This window comes from Eubalaena glacialis, chromosome 11 (assembly GCF_028564815.1).
Source record: "Eubalaena glacialis isolate mEubGla1 chromosome 11, mEubGla1.1.hap2.+ XY, whole genome shotgun sequence".
In the NCBI taxonomy this organism is placed as follows: Eukaryota; Metazoa; Chordata; class Mammalia; order Artiodactyla; family Balaenidae; genus Eubalaena; species Eubalaena glacialis.
Genome location: NC_083726.1, coordinates 95007245 through 95028030, shown reverse-complemented (window position 1 = coordinate 95028030; position 20786 = coordinate 95007245). Strand labels below are relative to the sequence as shown.

At 40.0% G+C, this 20786-nt stretch overlaps 1 protein-coding gene across 1 annotated transcript in view; it reads left to right on the top strand.

Moving 5' to 3' along the window:
• SSPN (sarcospan) overlaps positions 1–19863 on the top strand; it is a 37288-nt gene extending 17425 nt beyond the window's left edge. Inside the window, exons 2-3 of the mRNA XM_061204659.1 lie at positions 12015–12101; positions 17920–19863. Coding sequence (XP_061060642.1) covers positions 12015–12101; positions 17920–18285 — 453 coding nt within the window. The 3' untranslated portion in view covers positions 18286–19863. The remainder of the gene's footprint in view (positions 1–12014; positions 12102–17919) is intronic.
• The last annotated feature ends 923 nt before the right edge of the window (positions 19864–20786 follow it).

Below are 20786 nucleotides of genomic sequence, written 5' to 3'. Positions count from 1 at the left end.
TTATTTGTAGTAGAAAAGAAGCTGCTATTTTGAGCTTAGTTTAATAAAAACCAAGAAGAAACATTTTTTCAAAATTATGATTAGTGTTCTAGGTTTTAATGCTTATACTGATGTTTGTAGTGTTTAGAAACAGATAGTTACAGTTTACCCCTCATCTTTTTTTTTCTTGTTGAAATTTATTTTTATTGAAGTATAGGTGATGTACAATATTACATAAGTTACAGGTGTACAAAATAGTGATTCACAACTTTTAAAGGTTATAGTTATTATAAAATATTGGCTATATTCCCTGTGTTGTACAATATATCCTTGTAGCTGATTTTATACATAATAGTGTGTACATCTTAATCCCCTACCCCCAGATTGCCCCCTCCCCGCCTCGCCACTGGTGACCAGTAGTTTGTTCTCTATATCTGTGAGTCTGCTTCCTTTTTGTTATATTCACTAGTTTGTTGTATTTAGATTCCACATATAAGTGATTATCATATAGTATTTGTCTTTCTCTGTCTGACTTATTTCACCTAGCATAATACCCTCCAAGCCCATCCATGTTGCTGCAAATGACAAAACTTCATTCTTTTTTATGGCTGAGTAGTATTCCATTGTGTGTGTGTGTGGGGGGGTGTGTGTGTGTGTGTGTGTGTATTCTATATTACATCTTCTTTAACCATTCATCTGTTGATGGACACTTAGGTTGCTTCCATATCTTGGCAATTGTATTTAATGCTGCTGTGAACACTGGGGTGCATGTATCTTTTCAAATTAGTGTTTTTGTTTTTTTCATGTATACATACCCAGGAGTGGAATTGCTGGATCATGTGGTAGTTCTATTTTTAGTTTTTTGAGAAACCTCCATACTGTTTTCCACAGTGGCTGCACCAATTTACATTCCCACCAGCAGTGTAGGAGAGCTCCCTTTTCTCTACATCCTTGCCAACATTTGTTATCTGTGTTCTCTTTGATGACAGCCATTCTGACAGGTGTGAGGTGATACATCATTGTGGTTTTGATTTGCATTTCCCTGATAATTAGCAATGTTAAGCATCTTCTTATGTGCCTGTTGGCCATCTGCATTTCCTCTTTGGAAAAATGTCTATTCAGGTCTTCTGTCCATTTTTTGATCGGGTTGTTTGTTTTTTTGATGTTAAGTTGTATGAGCTGTTTATGTATTTTGGATATTAACCCCTTATCCACCATATCATTTGCAAATATTTTCTCCCATTAAGCAGGTTGTCTTTTCATTTTGTAAATGGTTTCTTCGTTGTGCAAAAGCTTTTAAGTTTGATTAGGTGCCATTTGTTCATTTTTGCTTTTATTTCCTTTGCTTTAGGAGACAGATCCAAAAAAATATTGCTACGATTTATGTCAAAGAGTGTTCTGCCTATGTTTTCCTCTAGGAGTTTTATGGTTTCTGGTCTTACATTTAGGTCTTTAATCCATTTTCAGCTTATTTTCGTATATGGTGTTAGGGAGTGTTCTAATTTCATTCTTTTACATGTAGCTGTCCAGTTTTCCTGGCACCACTTATTGAAGAGACTGTCTTTTCTCCATTGTATATTCTTGCCTCTTTTGTTGTAGATTAATTGACCATAAGTACGTTACTCTCTCATCCTGATGTTCAATTCTGCCACAAACTCTGGTTGATTTGGAACCTTTACTTTTACATGCCTATCACTTTGGGAACTTCCTATTAATATCTGTGCACTAAGTTTGGCTGAAACAATTTCACTTTTTTTAAAAAAGTAATATTAATTTTGGATCTGTTATGGATAGAAAATATTTTTAGCTGAATGGCATTTTGTTTTCAGAAATTAAATGCTTATCTTTGTAAAGCAACAATAGTGTTATCAGAGAAACATATACAGCTTGGTATGTTTACCAAGATTGGCATTTCCTGAGTAGTAGATAATAAACAGTCTTGTAGCAGAAAGGAAAAGACGCAGAAAAAGAAGTTTTATAACTCTCAGGTGTTTGCAATCTGTTTATGTTAACATTATTAGAGAGATTTTTGAAAAGTGGGTCCTTGCTATGAAAGCAAAAGTAGCCCAAGTCTCTCAATGAATGGATTCGTTTATTTGACAAATCAGTATTGACTGCTTCATATGTGCTGGTACTATAATAAGCCTTCTACACATGCTGTCTTATATAATCTTCACAGCAATTTATGAAGTAGGCACTGTGGTCATCATCCCACAGATGATGAAACTGAGGCTCAAAGAGGTTAACTTGTCCAAGGCCAAAAGCAAAAAAGTGGTGGAGGTGGGTTCTGAACCTAGGTCTGTCAGATCCAGAGCTAAGATATACTGCCTCAGTTTCTATCCTTTGGATGCAGCCCATTTTGCTGTAAACATTTTTGTAGTTACCCTCTGTTGCCCCTTCTCTGGGGTCACGGATGTGTTCTCTTTTATAGAGCCTGTGAGGTCTTAGACAGCTTATAGTGGATATGTGTTGTTGGAATAACAATCAACAAGGTTCTCATAAAAAACAGTCTTGAGTCTACCGTCTTTTCTTAAGGGGTTGCTAGGATTACCAATTCATTTTTTAGGGAGAACATATCACTTTAAGGATTTATTGTTTGTATTTTGCTATTTACTATATGTCATGTTTGTGTGAAAAAGAAGCTATGATGGTAAGTGCTATGCTCTCCATAACTCTTCTCAACGACTGATACATTCTATTTCTACTTATTCGTTTGTTTACGGTCTGCCTCTCCACTTTAAAGCATTGGTGCTATCAAGGCAGCGACTTTTGTCTCTTCTGTTAACTGTGGTATCTCCAGAGTCTCAAAGAGTTTCTGGCACATGGTAGATACACAATGAAAACTTGTTAAATGAAGAGAATGAGATTATTTCTAAGATGTGAGAGAGGGCTACATTTATATATATTACTCATTTCAGCTCAAATTTCAGAGTAAGTTGTACTGGCACAGTTTGAGGTCATATGAGATGGAAAAAAATAATACCTACTACTGTTCCAGGCACATTACTTATGATCCTTAAATTATAAAGTATTATTTTTTCTATTTTATACATGATGAGACTGAGTCTCAAAGGCTGTGTCCCATTCCCTCAGCTTGGACAGTGTCTGGATCTCAAAGACTGGTCTTCGCATGACACCTCAGGACCAGGGCTTCCTGCCACCCCACACAGGAGAGGAGCAGATGATGGAAAGTTATCCAAATTTCTGCAGTTCACACTTCACTTATAGGGCTGTCCAGATTCCTCCAGGGAGGCGACCGGGATGTGTAATGGTTAAGAGCCAGGCTCTGTACTCGGACACGTACAGCTTAGAGTTCTGTATTTGCTATGTGACCTCGAGCATAAAACCTTTCTGAGCTTTAGTTTCATCATCTATAAAATGGGCTAATAACAGCGGCTACGTCAAGGATTTTTATGAAGACCAAATGGGATAATTTACAAAGAGAGCTTAGTTTAATGCCTGGCACGTAAAACTGCTCAATATTAGCATTAAAATGTCAAACCATCTAGACTTGTTAATTAGTTTTTCTTTCATAAATATAAAGACCACACCAAGTATCCATTGGTGCTAATAAAAAGTAGACTATGCGATATTTGTAACCAAGACAGTATGTGTGTTATCAATTCTAAACCTGCTTAAGTTGGTGATACATTTCTGACCCCTGAAATATACTCTAAATTTGGCCTACTGTAATAAATGTATGAGTGACTCTAATTGCAATAATAATTATGGTAGTAATCACTGCCAGTTATTCTCCAGCTATTTGTTAAGGTATTATACTAGACCCTTTACTTGCATTATCATTAATCCTTGAATTAACCATCAAAAGAAAGCATTGTTGTTTCCATTTCATAGATAAGGAAACCAAGGCTAAGAAGAATTAAATTGCTTTGTCCAAGATCATTTAGCTAGTAAAGCAGCAGGTCAAGATTCAGGCTCTAAAGCCCACATTTTTTCCACTATGCAACACTGTCTCCTTGATTGTAGTTCTAGACTTGGTTTTAACAAAACTAAAGAAGCAGTAACCACCAGTTGAATGAACTGTTACTTGATGTTTCATGCTTTTGAGAGTTATTTTTACCTTTCTTACCTCATCTGATTATTTTTTAATCCTATTATCTTGCTTTTACCTTAAAATGCAATTTAAAATAATAATAATTAATAATAATAATAAATGTGAGGAGGGATGACTTCGTCATTCTACCATATTTAAATCCTATCTGATTAACACCAAACTTTTTGTTGTCTTTAAAAAGTAATGCACAGCAGGGAAAAAAAATCACAGTTGATTCAATGTCCCTTACATTATAGAAAGCATGATAGATTTTGATGAGTGACCAGGAAGGGGGCTTTGAATGAGCTGCTGTGGGCTGCTCATTTTTACACCTGGCCTAGCCTGGTCAGATGGCATTACCCATGGCAATCAATTTTCCTGTGCTTCAGTTTCTCTGCAAAGTGGGGCTTAAACTGTAAATTTCTAAAGAGCAATGACCATATCTTATTCTGCATATTCCTAGCGCCTACCACAATAAAAGTTGTTGAGCTCGACTCAGCTGGGGAGTGATACCTTCACTGGGGTGGCCGTGAATAACAAGATCTCAAAGATTACGTTGCCACGATTCTTACTCCATTTTCACAAATTAGGAAATGAGTGCTAGGATTTCTCCCTGGCTCACTCCCCTGCACCTTTATACTGATTCTGTAGACTGGTTTCAGGGATTCCAAACAACTAATAAAGAGTAATGTGCCAAACTTTACTCTTTAGTTACAAACTAATCCCACCTGGTAACCAGATGCTTCTAAAATAAGAGGAGGGACTCCAATGGGCAGACAGTGTGGTAGGGGTGCGGGGTGCCTAGGGCACCTCTGATGGGCTTGTGAAAGCTGATTGTGCACATCTCTTCCCAACCCTGTGCTCAGTGACTTCACATCGGTAGCTTGAAAGCAGCACTGGTAGAAGTATTTATACCATGGAAATTAGCAAGTGCTACAAATAGCAGCTCCCACCCCTACAGCTGGTTGTTAAACGTTTTACCAGCACACCGATGGAGAGATGGTCCAGTTTTGGATGATTGCTTTGCTTTGGCTTGCAGTGGAGTGGGCTTTGCCTGTCAACAGTAGCAGAGTGCCACATCACACTAAGTGATGATTTAGAGATGCTCCCAAACCATCAACCACACTCGCTGAGGCCACGGGCTCTAGAATGAGGTCATATTTAAGAAGTGATGAAGACGAAGGATTTTTCCTTCCAATTTTAAGGAATTTTGCTATGATAACCATGACTAAATTTATTTATGGGGAAACTATTGTTGTTACATCCCATTATTACTTATAATAAACAACTCTTCTATAGGAAACTCCACTAGTCAGTGTATAACTCCTAACCCCTAACCGTTCAGATAAAACCCATACTAGGCATCAGCATTTAGAAGACTATGTTTTTAGCTTAGACTAGTGGTTCTCAAAGTGTGGCCTTATTTATTAGAAATGCAAATTCTCGGTCTCCACCCCAGACCTATTGGATCAGAAATTCTGGAGATAAGGGAGTTTTCACCAAGTCCTCCAAGTAACTCTGAACCACTAGCTTAGACATTGTCTTACCAGAGGCAGTGGCAATGAGAATCTAGTAAAAATGCTTAAGTTATGCTAAAATATTCTATCCCATTCTTCTGAAATCTTGATCCAATAAACATCCTTTAATAGATTCTCATGAAATATTCTTTTGTATATTATTTAAATCTCTGATAAACTATGTATTAATAAGCAATTCTCCTGAGTGAGACTGCATTCATTTGACATATTGCAATATATCTATCATTTGTTGAAAATTATTTCTAATACTCTACCTTAAATTCTATTAAATAGGTGAAAACCCATAGAAATTCTCTTAAGAAACATCCAGAGAAATATGTACAGTTCTGCTACATCTCTTGTTGATCAATTGGCTGTGCAAATATGAGAGGAGAGTTCATCTTGTTACTATATTGACTGAAATAAAGCACTTTAAATACAAAGGTAAACATTGATTAACAGAAATAGAGTCACATTTCAGGTACACAAATGAAAGGGGGGGATGGAAGGAGGAGAGAAACCTTGAAAGACATGTGATAGGGGAGGTTGTATCCTCCAGATAGCCCTGTCAAGCAGCTCTGTCAACAACAAAAAGAAGAAAACAAATAAATTGGAGGTTGTGTGAATGTCACAAGACCAGAATATAAATATGACATGGAGCGAAGTAAATACCAATAATTCGCATTCTCACAAAATGTTTTAGGGTGATACCTTCTAGCCATGCCAAAATGAAAAGGAAAAAAATGATATGTAGGTAAATCTCCAAGACCTGGGTCCATCCACCATTCACTTTTTATTCATAATAAGCCAATCCTCAAAAGGTACCACTGCAGGAATAACACAAAGTGTGACAAGACTCAGGACTCATACATCTAGAAATGGATTTAACATTCAGAGAACATTTCAACTCTGCTTAACTTTCTAACTCTCAAGAGAGAATGCAGTCTTCACTCTGAGCAGACAAAGAACATCTTTAGACAGAATGTGGAGTTTGCGACTTAGGTTTCCTCTTCTTGCTAAACAGATTGCAGAAACATGCATCCAAAAACAGGTTTAAAATGATGGGATTTTTTTCTTTTTTCCACTAAAAAATCTTTTCAAGCTTTTCTTATCAACATAATTATCCATCTGTACATGAACTAAATGTTCACAAGCTCTTCAGGGCTAGCTGCCCTTTCAGCACTAGTTTTCCCAGTGCCACCCACGTCTTGTCTGGTTTTGTGTTCAGTGATACCACCTGTCTGCCCCTGGTCCAATGGGTGCCTTCTTGAAAATCTTATGTAACTGCCTTTTTCCTCTTCCATGGGCCTCACCTCACCATATCCAATGGAAGCCCTGGCGCAGAATCCAAGAATGTTGTTCCAGAGAGGCCTGGCGAGTATCACTACTCATTAACAAGAGCTCCTCCTTCCCCGCCCTGGGAAGCCAGAACACCCTGTCTTCCTGGTGCGCCCACGTCCTGCCCACTCAGAAAACAGGACCCTTAGTCTGGCATGAGAAATCTGGTTTCCTCCCCGTGGCCATAAAGCCTTCAGTTTTAAGTGTTCAATAAATACTACTCTTCTATAAAGTGCTTGCATTCTAAACTCCAATAAACTCTCCGATAAAGAAGTATTGGTCTAATCTGCAAATCTGTAGGTAAGAAAATGAACTCCCCACCCCCTCCCAGGGCCGACTGAGCCCTATCAGAAGGCCAAGAAATTAAAATATGTTGGATTGGGACTTCCCTGGTGGCGCAGTGGTTAAGACTCCTCGTTCCCAATGCAGGGGGCCTGGGTTTGATCCCTGGTCAGGGAACTAGATCCCACATGCATGCCGCAACTAACAGTTTGCAAGCCACAACGAAGGAGCCCACCTGCCAAAACTAAGACCCGGCGCAACCAAATAAATAATAAATATTAAAATAAAATAAAATATGTTGGATTGATCCAGGCTTTATAGCAAATATCCTACACTAGGACCTAGAAGTGAAACTTTCAAAAATCCAGAAGGATGATCAGTTTCATAGTATTTAGACATGTCATGATGTACAACCAAAGTTATACGAAGTGTATTTGAGATGCTTTCTGTTCAAACTATTCAGTGGTTCTTCATAACTGGGTAACTTCCTTGGCCTTTTTTAGTTTTCCCTAGACTGTTTCTGGGTGATCCAGCATTTCTGATGGTTTCCATTGCTTTAAGGGCTTATGTTCAGCTAAGACCCCTTTCCTGAGTTCTAGGCCCACGTGTCTGCGATTTGAGTTCATGTGGGCATTATCGGTTTCCATTCCCATTCTGCTCTTCCCCTTGTATCTTGTGCCTTACTAAACGTGAACTCCATCCACCTGGCAGCTCAAGTCAGGTAGCTGAGCACCTTGCTTACTCCTCCCTCTCCTTCAGCCCTCACATCTAATCAGTTCTTAGAGCCCTGGATTCTGCTTCCTTAACATCACTCAAACACACCTACTCTCGGTCCCTACTGCTACCTGAGCTCAGGCACTCATCATTTCTCCATAGATGGAGAACAGCCTCCCAGCTGGTCTTCCTTCCCAATCCATTCTTCACAGCCGGAAAGACCATTCTAAAAGGCAACGATGATCACATGATTCCCTTTCTTCAAATGTCCTAGATTGAAATAAAAGTTCCTTGTGACCTACTTCCTGCCCATCTCTACAAGCTCACCTTTGGCTTTTTCTTCTCCCATCCTCTGCACCAGAGCTCTGGGAGACCTCAATGTTTCCTCTGCACTTCTCCATGCTTTTGTACCCACTAGTACTTGCTCTACTCTTCCTAACATCCTTCTGCTTAATTTCTGCTTACCTTTCAAAATCCATCTTCCTCCAGGAAGTTTCTTCAAGTTGCCTTCAGGTTAATCACCCCTTCAGTGTATTACAGCAGACACGGTCCTAAAACTTACATGGTATTGTAACCTCACTCTCCTCCCTTTCCCACTGAACTGAGAGCTCCTTGAAGGCTGAGACTGGTTTTTCACCGCTCAGTTCCTGGAGCTGTTAAAAGAGTCTGGCCTCAAAAAGAGTTCTGTCGACTGACTAAGTGAAATACTCTAGAGTGAGGTTATATGTTCTTGTGCAACTTCTTGCTGGAAGCCAGGCTAAATTAAGGCTTCACAGAAGTAGACACTACTGAAGTAGAAAAATTTGTTCAAGGAAGGCAGAGTCAGATTTTTAAGATACTGGTCATTTAGGCTCGATTGTTGGAATGTGTCTCTCATGAAGACAAAGGGGAGAGTTTTGGCAATTGCCAACTTCACAATAGCCTCTAGGGACAAAGACAGTTATGTAGGAGACAGCCTGACCCCGTGCACCTGCAGACAGATGCTAACAAGTGAGCCCAGGCACGTACTTAGGGATCTAACCATCCCCACAAGCAAGTTTAGAAGCTTCCATTGGGTTTCTTGCCAATAAACAAAAAAAGTCTTTCTTCCATTGTTTTAGTTCTGCAAATTCTTTTTTTTAAAGCATTTTAAAATTTTTACTTATTTATTTTCTTTATATTTTTGGCTGCTTCGGGTCTTAGTTGCAGCTCGAGGGGTCTTCGATGAGACACGCGGGATCTTCTCATTGCGGCGTGGACTCTCTGTTGTGGCATGCAGGCTTCTTTCTAGTTGTGGCGGGCGGGTTTCTCTCTCTAGTTGTGGCTCGTGGGTTCCAGAGTGTGTGGGCTCTGTAGTTTGCGGCACGTGGGCTCTCTCGTTGAGGCGCGCAAGCTCAGCAGTCGTGGCGTGCGGACTTAGTTGCCCCGCAGCATGTGGGATCTTAGTTCCCTGACCAGGGATCGAACCCGTGTCCCCTGCATTGGAAGGTGGATTCTTTACCACTGGGAAGTCCCTAGTTCCGTAAATTCTTAATTTGAAAATACATAGTAAGCCATTACAGGCCTTATCAAACTTATACCTCAATTAGATATATTTTTAAAAGAGTTTTGAAAAGGAACTTCATCCCTGCCTTGGAAATATGGCCACGTTGTGGGTTACACAAACAACTTCAGTGTCATTACCTCCACATCTGCTGGTGCTCTGCTGAAAAGCTGTCTCTGTGGGTCCTATCTGCTTTGTTTTCTACCCAGCCCTCTCCAGCCCACGCTGTGTCTCTGGAACTAGGAATGTCACCTCTGCTTTTAACCATCAGCCTGTCCTAATGGTGGAAAACCCTGAAAACAGCCTGTACTCAAGGAAGGCTTGGCTTTTGGCTTCACAGTCCAGTGGAAACCTAAACCTGCAACTTGGGAACCAGTGAGGGCACAAGCCACTTATTGATTTTGTAATCAAGGGGAGAATAGGATAGAGGTGCTACCTTAAAATGTTGTGTTGGCTTTGTAAATAAACAGCTCTACCACCCTAGCAGGTCCGAGGTTCAAAGCTGGCCCTGGGGGTAGGAGTTATGAGTATCACCAAACCAGCCATCTAATGACTTGCTGGGTGACTCTCAGCCACCCTTCCAACATCGTCTCTAGGAAAATTGTGCTTATCAGAAAATGCAATTCTCTTGCTTATGTTTTTCATCCTAAAGTAGAACTTAGCAACCTTTTAAGGTTTCCAAAGTTGAGTGTGAATAGGTATGCTTTGATTAGAAACTCTAAATCACAGTTTAAGAAACTCCAATGCACCACTAAAAAGAAAGTCAAATCGAGTAGGTTTTATATACCACATCTTGTTTATCCATTCATCTGTCGCTGGACACTTAGGTTGCTTCCATGTCTTGGCCATTGTAAATAGTGCTGCTATGAACATTGGGGTGCGTGTATCTTTTCGAATTAGTGTTTTCTCTGGATATATATATATATATATATATATATATATATATATATATATATAATGGAACATTATTCAGCCATAAAAAGGAATGAAATAATGCCATTTGCAACAATGGATGGATCTAGAGATTATCACATTAAGTGAAGTAAGTCAGACAGAGAAAGTGAAATATCATATGATATGACTTATATGTGGACTCTTAAAGATGATATAAATGAACTTATTTACAAACCAGAAATAGACTCACAGACATAGAAAACAAACTTATGGTTACCAGAGGGGATAGCGGGGGGTGGGGGTTAGATAAACTAGGAGTTTGGGATTAGCAGATACACACTACTGTATATAAAGTAGGTAAACAACAAGGACCTATTGTATCACATAGGGAACTATATTCAATGTCTTGTAATAATCTATAACGGAAAAGAACCTAAATATATATATAACTGAATCACTTTGCTGTACACCTGAAGCTAACGCAACATTGTAAATTAACTACACTTCGATTTAAAAAATTGTTTTAAAAATTGAGTATGTTTTCTCTCAAAGTTGCCATGCCTCCTGCCAGCCTTCTTTGGGTCAGGTGCACCCCCCCACTCTTTCCATCACTGACATTCAAGAACTTGGAGATGGCTTTCTATTTCTCCCACTCCAGTGTCCTCCCACTGGTCATGCAATAGCCAAGATGTATACATTTTACTTTTACTACACATTTCCTCTCACCTCTTTCTCTGACTTTGTCCACCACCCTCTGAGCTCTGGCTCACCTGATAGATTAATCTTGCTTAGATTAGTAAAATAAGATTCTGATGTTCTCATCGCCAACCCACCCAACACCACTGCTCATTTTCCAGAAACATGTCTTGAATCATGTCATTCCCCTGCTCAGAAATGTTCAAGGGAAGCCCACTACTTCCTAAATCTGTTCTACATCCCCAGACTTTCCACCTACATTTTCTGCTCTATATTTTGTTATTTCAACTGTAGATACATGTTTGCTATTCTTTCCACACACAGTCCTGCGTCCGCCTGCGCTCATACTGTTTCACCCAAGCTACCTGGTTTGAGGGCTGGTTCCATCATTTACTAGCTTTGTGCTTCTGTTTCCTCATTTATAATATGAGGGTCATAATAGCACCTACTTCATAGGGGTTTGTGCTGATTACTTGAAGAAATCCATACAAAGGCCTTCGAAGAGCCCCAGCACAAAGCAAGGATTCAGTAACTGGTAGTGATCATTATTATTATCATCATCCCTTTCAAGGACCACTTCAAATCCACCTCTTTAGTGAAGGCTTTTTTAATTGCCCAATTCAATGTTATTTTTTTCTTCTTTTTGTACTTCTCTGAATAGCATTTGACACAGAATGCCCTGCCTTAGAATAGTGTGTGCACTTATCGTGGCCTGGCCTGGACCGTACAGTTACTGAGGTTGAGGAAATTTTGTTCATCATTGTATGCGCTGAAGGACCTTGTACAGCACCTGGCACATCAAAAGGACTTAATAAATACTGGCTAAATTGAAATAAATTGATTTTCCTAGTTTTAAAACTCTGTTCCACAAGCTGAGGAAAAATAGCACATAAAGATAAGCAAATGAAATGAACACCTTGATAACAAGGATGTTACTGGTGAAAGACACTGAGATTGATGTCATTAGAATGCACAGCTTTCCTTGATAACAACCTTTCATCCCTGTTCTCCATTGCAGGTCTGCTTAGTGGCCTATCTTGGTTTGTTTATGCTTTGTGTCTCCTATCAAGTTGACGAACGGACATGTATCCAGTTTGCCATGAAAGTAAGTTGTCATTTTTCTTTCTCTTTTATCATCACATAGAAGGAAACACGAGTACAAAATTAAGGAGGACTTTTTTAAGGGGTTGTATATCTGATTATTCTAGAAATTGCATTTTTAGACAGGCCAAAAAATGTTTTAGGAGGGCATTCATCCAGGCCCCAAAGGTAATGCTGATTTTTTTTTTTTTAAGTCTTAATTTCCATGAACTGGATTGGCACGGAGCATATGAAGTGCCCTCCAATGCCCTTAAAAGGAAAATTGAAAATTCATCAGTTCAGCAAAACACTTGGCCAGGGAAAAAGTGTCTATATCAGTGCCCACTTCCCCATATTGGGGGTTTTTTTTAGAATGTTTTAATAATGAAGCAGTCTAAGTGTATTTCCCTTGGTAGGTGGGATCACTGAGACAGAAAAAGTACATTGGGTGCATCCAAATGACCTGTGCCAAGAATCTGAGGGCAAAGGCAGGAGGTTGGGGTATGCTTGGTTTAACAAGTGTGTGTGCCTTTCCTTGAGTGCCTTTTTTTTTTAGAGACACTGCGTTTGGTTGGAGCCAATTCAAGTACACAGCATTTTCACTGCACAGTAGAATCTGCTCCAAAGGGAAACACAGACACACCCTTTCAGAGTTTAGGGAGATAAACACCCCACTCAGAAATCAGAGTTAGTAGAAATCAAATTCCTACATTTTCTTTCAACTCCTGTAGCAGAGAACAAAAAGCTTTCTGTAATGTTGGTTTTGTTTTGTTTTGTTTTGTTTTTGGGGTCTAGTCACATTGTCTCTTTTCTTCTATAAGAAAACATATAAAAACTGGATACTCCTTTGTAAGATGTTAGTATATTCTAGTAAATTGATATAAAAGCTATTGACATAAAAGAGCAATGTGCTCATATATACATACATATATATATATATTTAAGTCATGTCATAAAAGAGTAATTAGTGAATAAAATATTCAAATTATTTTAACTAGCAAAAAGAAACTGGCTACACAAAATGTATGCTATGATCCTACGGAAATTAAACAAAAAGCTCTTATGTGCATAGAAAAAATAGTTTCTCTGAATGGTGGGATAATACCTACATTGTGTAGTCTTTTTCTTCAATTTTGAGATGTTCTTCAATAGTTAGATGTAACTCTTCTAATTTAAAAATTTAATGGATGCTATTTTAAAAATTGATAGAGTTAGAATTTTGGTGGATATGCCCCCCCCCCCCGACCTTGGAAATTTTACTTTTTCTGTCTGAGGGTGTCCCTTAAAAGAAGGCCAGATAGAGCAGACATCAGTGCATGTTTACTTTTTTGGTAGAAGTCTGAATAAACTGCAAGGCTTAGTGATGATTTTTTTTTTGAAAGCCTAGTAAGAAATGATCTGTTAAATTATGGGAATTTCATTCATTAGGTAAAAAGGGCTCTAAACTAGGTTCACCAGTTTCTGTGAAATGCCCTCATCCCCCTCTCCACCATGATCCCAGCAAACAGCAGAAACATCTTCACAGAGGCCCCTAAAGCCATCTCAACGTCTGCATTTAAAATAAGGAGCAAGGACAAAAAAATTAAAAAATAAAAAAGTCACTGCCAATGTCAGCCAGATTGAGAATTCACCACTAGGAAGATCTCATTAACTATCTTTCTTTTTTCACCTGTGACAGACACTGACAAATACAGAGGTACTTGTCTCTTCTCCTGAATGTGACCTTTAGTGATGCTTGCTGCCAGCTCTCTAAGGTGCCCGCTATATTACCTTCAGGTCGAAAATGAGCTCCGTCAATCTCCAGGTTTTCCAAAGGCACAGCAGGTTACAGCGGACTTCCCTTGTGCTCCTCACATCATTTGGGGGAGAAGGAATAAAATGCATCTTCATGAGGTGTTTCTCACTAGCAAAACCGCATTTTAGTGCTTACGTGTTGATAACCCTGGACCAAGCTTTGGTGGCGAATTTATGTCCTTCTGTTGAACGCCCAGATAGTCAGGACAAGCAATACAGGGGTGATGCCCGCGCTTACTGCAGCCTGCGCTAGCGCGCGCGCGCGCGCGTGCACACACACACCCCCACACCCCCACACACGCCCACACACTTCCCTTTTCCTTACAGACGGTGGCCACGGGGGCTTGTCTTTTCATCTCAAGCTAGCACAGTCTTCTCTGGCGGCCCTTTGGCAAGCCCTATAAGCCGCCGGCGCCTTCCATCTTTCTCCCCGGGCTCTGCTCCCAAGTTCTGCTCCTGGGCTCGGCGGGTCATCCGGCCGCTGATTGGGCCTCCTGCCTATCCTCTTGGCCCTGTTTTCTCGGGGCTCACCTTGATGATTTTCAGAAACGTGTCTGGTTCGTGTGCGTGCAAAAACACTCCCGGGCACATTCCCCACGAGGGCATTGCAGGCGCAGTGGCCCGGGGCCCACATCCAGGAGGCCCCCGGGCTACCTCCGCAGCCTCCTCCTGCACATCGAGGAGCAGAGGGGCTTTACCATGCCTGCCACCGGGAAGGTAATTAAATCGAAGCCGAACCGCCCTCCTCCCGAAGCCTCTGAACGTTGAAGCGGCGGCCGGGTACCAATTAGAGGCGGCGAGCGCGGGGCGCGCCCGGGCGCTGTGGTTACATAAGCGCCGGGGGCGCCCGCCTCCGCCCGCTGCGCAGTGCCGGCCGCCCGGACTGACACAGGCAAGACAGATGCGTCCCGAGCCCCGCTGGTATCAAAATATATTTGCTGGCCTTCCCAAGGTCATCGTAAACACTCTTATTGATAGTTATTCGTGCCGTATAGGTAAAACAAGCCACTTGATTTTAAATTACAGATTCTGACCCAGAAGCTTGTTGCTGTCAGCTGAGTTAAAAGCCGCGAAGGAAAAATGCTACAGCGCTGCAGATGTAGCCCACAGGCCTTGGCCGATCAAGTCTGTATTTATGTCTTGAAATGGATAAGAAACTTGATTCTGTGGCTCACTCTTGCTTACTTGGCCTGATGCTTTCCTGCAGTGGGAGAGGCAGAGTCACAATGTGTGAGCTAATGCACCAATGAAAATGTATTCATATTTAAAGGAGCTGAGGGGCATGGCTTTTGTTTGTGCTCTTGAGGCTTCTAGCATATTTAAGATGCTCAATTAAAAGTGAGCAGTCTCTGTGCTTGTGTAAGTGTTCACGTCCTTTCTACAAGCCAAGGGTGTGTTGTTATTCCCACGTGACATAGAATAACACAAAGCCAGTATAGGGTTGATATCCTAAAAGTCCTGAGAACTGGCAGCTCTTTCCAGGGCTACTAATGTGTTTATTCATTTCAAGAATACTTAAATAGTGCTACTGCCTACCAGCCACTGTTCTAAGCCCTTTACATGTATCAATTCTTTTGATCCTTAGAGTCATCCTGTGACTTAGGTGCTAGATGAAGAAACAAAGGTACCCATGGGATTGATTTAATTTGCCCAAGGTTCATAGTTATGGAGGGGAGAACCGGGATTCTAACTCAGGCTGTCTGCTCCCCAGTCCATGCCTGTAACCATCACCAGGCACTGCTGTGTACTTGGTAGAAGTCTTGGGCAAATCTTTTGCTCTTTGGGCCCAAAAGTTATCTTTCAAGAAGAGACAAAACTCTCATTTCAGCAAACGGATTTTTGTCATTGTTTCAAGATAATGCCCCGGTGGATGTTATAGAAATTCTCTATCTTAAGGATCAGTGTGTGGGAGAGAGTTATGACAGGACCTCCGTAGTCCCATCCACTGATGGCAATAAAGTGTATGAAGAAAACTCCAACTGGGGCTATTCTGCTAAGCAGATGACTCTCAGGTGAAAAATTATCCCTTAATTTGGGCCCTCCCTGCTGGTATAGTCACTCATGTCTCTGTGTTCCCAGAGCAAATAGTTCCCAGTTCCCTGACGCCGGCACTGGAAATGCAGCTGCCATGGGCAGGCACGCACGACACGGCCAGCACAATTTAATTTGGCCCTTGGCATCAAGAGTTTGAAGTCAGTCGTCAAGCCTGAATATTTCAAAACAACCCAGAATAATTCAAATATTCTGCCCCAATGGCCCCACAAAATAAATCCATACTTTTTAGCCCAAGAACTACTTTTTTTTTTTTTTTGCAGAAAATATGGCCACTGAAAATTTGGGCGACAGGCAGGACCAAGGTGATGCATTCAATAGCACCGATTAAATATTTCCTCTTAAATTTTTGAAACGGTGCCACTGTGTGTTTTTCTGGTTCCCTTCCTCCAAGGGAGGCTACACGTGTTCAGTATGAGTTGTCCTTGTTATGTACCTGAGATAGATGTTTCCATAAACTGTTTCACAGATGAAGAAATGTGCGTTGTATTTGACGATCCTTCGTATGACTTGAAAATGAAAAAGAGAGTGTGTGTTTAAGATATTTTTGATGAGAAGATCCAAAGAACCCCTGCACTCTTTGCTCGTGCAGCCATAGGAAGATGAAACGGGTCCACTCTTTTCCTGTGTCCGCAGTGAAGCTTCCAAGCAAACCAGACACATGCTCAGGGCACCAACACACACACACACACACACACCAGTCAAGAAAGAAAAAATAAAATTTTAAGTATTCTATATTTAAGACTTGAAAACATTTGAAATTGTCCCTGTGTGCAAAATCACTCATCTGGAGGACTTATGCACACATATTTTATAATCTTGCATACATGTTTTTATTTTGAGTTGCAGTTAGTTGGAGGCGGGGGGGAGGGCATAATCTTTTCAGAGCAACTTTCATCTGGACCTGGACGTGACTAATCTTCCTTTGAAGAGTTCACATTCAGCGGAATTGCTCTATGAGCAATTTCTGACTATGGGAATGTAAATCTTGCACTAAGAACTGGGTTCAGTACACCAGTCCCAACAGCTGGGTACTCTGTTCCTTATCTAGATCCTCAGTAGGTTGGGCCATTAAGAGAAAGGTTTTCAGTAGGGAAGTCCAATCACAAGATTTCTTGTTCTGTAAAATGGTTTACATTGTGGCAGTGTCAACAAGCACCCACAATTTTTGATCAAAATATTTCAGGTGTAGGGTAAATGTCTGAGTTGTTCAGGGATTCCATGGTTCTTTAGTAGCAGAGTTAGAACTTTAACCAGACTTTTCCATTCCAAGGCTAACACATAAGCCAACGGTGTTCAGAACCTTGGTGGCCGAGGGACCATTTACAGCTTATTTTTATGCTCAGAAACTACATGGTTATAGGTGGACTTGGGATGAGACTTGTAGGTGATCAAGTCACCTACCTTCTGGAACCATAATTTTTTTTTCTCCCAGCAACCTCTCACTGGGGATCCTGGCCTTCCTGGACATAGTTTGGCAACCACTCCATTGAATATAGTCTTTTTTATTAACCCATGTTGCTAGTTGACCAATCATTGCCAATTTTGGCCAACACAGTGTTTACATTGAAGAAATTTGTTCTCTACTTCCTAGTCTTGTTTCAGTCTTTATATCAGCAGTTGTTAAGGTCAAAACAAGCACAGTATGCCTTTCAGGGATGGCTCTTTTGTTTGGGAGTCATCTAAGCTGCCTGCTACATCCATATACAAACATCCCCAAATCAAGCTAATATTGTTGGCTCAATTCATGAAAAACACCCGACATCTGTACGACGAATGAAAATATGATCAGCGTTTTTCAGATTGTGATCAGATTGCTCACTAACAGTCCATAACGAGCCATTGCCATGTCTTGGGTACCACGTTTCTGAGGAGAGACAGCCCCTCCATCAGGGAACTTCTTGGGAGAGAAGAAGAAGAGCTTTTCTTTATTAGCTTTGTCAATAGTCATCCAACGCTCTCCGTAACTGGAAATGTTTTCTTCTGTTTTCTTGCAGCTCTTGTACTTTCTGCTGAGCGCCCTTGGCCTGACGGTCTGTGTGCTGGCCGTGGCGTTCGCCGCTCACCACTATGCACAGCTCACACAGTTTACCTGTGGAACCACGCTCGACGCCTGCCAGTGCAAACTGCCCTCCTCCGAGCCCCTCAGCAGGACCTTTGTATACCGGGATGTGACTGACTGTACCAGCATCACTGGCACTTTCAAACTGTTCTTACTCATCCAGATGATTCTGAACTTGGTCTGCGGCCTTGTGTGCTTGTTGGCCTGCTTTGTGATGTGGAAACACAGGTACCAGGTCTTTTACGTGGGTGTCAGGGTGTGTTCCCTGACAACTTCCGAAGGTCAGCAGCCAAAGGTCTAACATTCTTGCTCTCAGATGGGAGAGAAAACAGCACCCTGACTAGCTGAGATTTTTTTAAAAAGGAAAAAAAGGGAAAGAAAAAATGAAATTTGACCATAACTAATATTCACTGTTCTAAATGAATATTTTTATATTTTTCAGGAAATGAAAGAGCATTTCTTCAGGTTTCCATAGTATTTTTTTTTTTTAATTCTTAAGATCTAAACTGACTTTGGGATATTAAAAGAACACGGTACAGGGAAAGAACGGTATAGCTCTGTCTTTAAAGTCTGGAGTCTATTCCTAATACTCATTTTATCTATTACTGATATAATCTTCTTTCCTGTTAGTCCAGTTTGATTTGGACAGTTTCAGACCCACTTGCTAAATTTTGTAGGATCTTCCTTCAGGCCTTTCCCCCCTCCCGCCGTGATCCGCACTACGACTCAGAGAAAGGCAGGGGGCAGGAGGAGGGGGAGAGCTGAACAGCCAGAGTGTCTTTCTCTATTTTCCCAGGTAGAGATGTCTTCAAGGCATGAAACAGCTTAAAAGAGCAGAGTAGAAAAGGAAGAGACTTTGCAAAAGGCTAAATAATTACAAACACCTGGGTTGAGGCCCCTGGCCTTTTTCCTCTGCTCCCTTATTTTGGATCTGTAAATAGATCACTTAGTGAATGCTTTGGGTGATTGTCTGCTTCTCAGTAATTGAAAGCTGGTGGTAGTTGTATTCTTAATGATATGGAAGGTTTAAAAATAATTACATTATGCTTCTATTCTGTTATCTAAAACAAATCATTAAAACTAATTTCTAGCTAATTGTTAATTATAATTATGCTCAGAAGTCTATTTAATGAGCCCTGGCTGTACTTACATGGCACTGTCGGTATTTGGAGAAATTACTCTCACAAGAGAGAAGGCTTAAAGATTCTTTCTTCTGAAAGCCAAGCTTTACAAGGGAGAAAAAAAAAATTTTTTTTTTAATTAATAGCTCAGGTTAAAAATACTCATTTAAATGAAAACAAGAACATTTGTAATGGGAAATGTTTATACAATTAGCACATTTGTGATATGTTGTAAAGTATCTCTCTTGGCAGCTAAGTACTTTTGACGAAGATTGAGTAATGCTGAAGTGTCCCATTCATGAAATTATATTTGATATGTAATCTTATTATTGATTTGTATGCACAGTCAACTAGAGCCTTAAACTAATGTTTTCTGAGGTCCTTATTTGAACATTTGGCCGTTGACTTGGAGGGTAGTTTTTGGTTTTGTTTTGAAGTGACTGCAACTTAAAAGAGCACAGCTACCCTATGGTGGGAGACTTTTCTCTCTAGTTATTGTTATCATTGAATTTGGAACAATATCAATGTTTTAAGGAAGGAGCTCAGAATGCAAATTCGTGTAGCATAAATGTTACCAAAAACTTTCTCTATTAGTATGCACTGTTGAAAGCAGAAATTCAAGATAATTGAGCTTAATTTGCTTCTCCACATTGCCTATTGATATATTTTACTAATCATTAAATCCTACTCTAAAAAAATCATGTCCTTGTTTGCCTTAAGAGGTATATGAATAATTCCATCGGTTGTGACAATAGTGTCGATTATTACATGATATGAATATCCAAATAAAAAGGGAAATGTTAAGTTAGTTGGAGGATTGTAAATATATTTTATGCCCTCCAGATAAAACACCTGATTAACAGATGTTAAAACCTTTTTATGTATTGACTTGCTTTAAAAATGGCCTTCCTACACACTAGCTCAGGCCCAAAATGCACATCGGGGGCTTAATGGATGACTCTGGAGCAGAGGTTTGATACACAAAAATTACATCAACACACACCAAGCCTCCTGATGATGACCTAAAAAAATACTTTGTACCCTGTTAAAAAAATTCCAGTAACTGAATCCATTTTGATTTTGACAGTTTCCTACAAAAGAAAATGACTGATAATCTGTGGGCTCTTTTTTGAAGAGTGAGAAACCAGTGCTTTAATGCTAATGACTATGAATAAGGCATCATTGGAATCACACCCTGAATACCTTAAACAATTTTTTATAGCAAACACTACAAACTTTTCTATCAGAAAATTAAATTCTACGCAACACTAAGGTGCTCTATGCTTTACAAGCGATTCACAGGGTATTTCAAATGGTAGAATAACTCTGGCTTATGTGCTTCCTTTTTCTAAATAATGCAACCGGTAAGAACTGACATGGTGATAAGCGTGGTAATAATCAGGAGATATATATATATATATATATATATATATATATATATATATATATATATATACACACACACACATATATATAATGTGTATATATATATATAATGTGTGTATATATATACACATTATATATATATAATGGGGATTTTGCTATTGTGTGCTTGAATCATTCTTAAATCCCTAAAGAGAGAAAAAAATCCATAAGTGAAGGAGAAACAAAAAATAAAATTAAAAAATTAAAAAGGAAAGAAAGAAAAGATTTCTGTGCTGCAAATTCACTGTGTATTGAT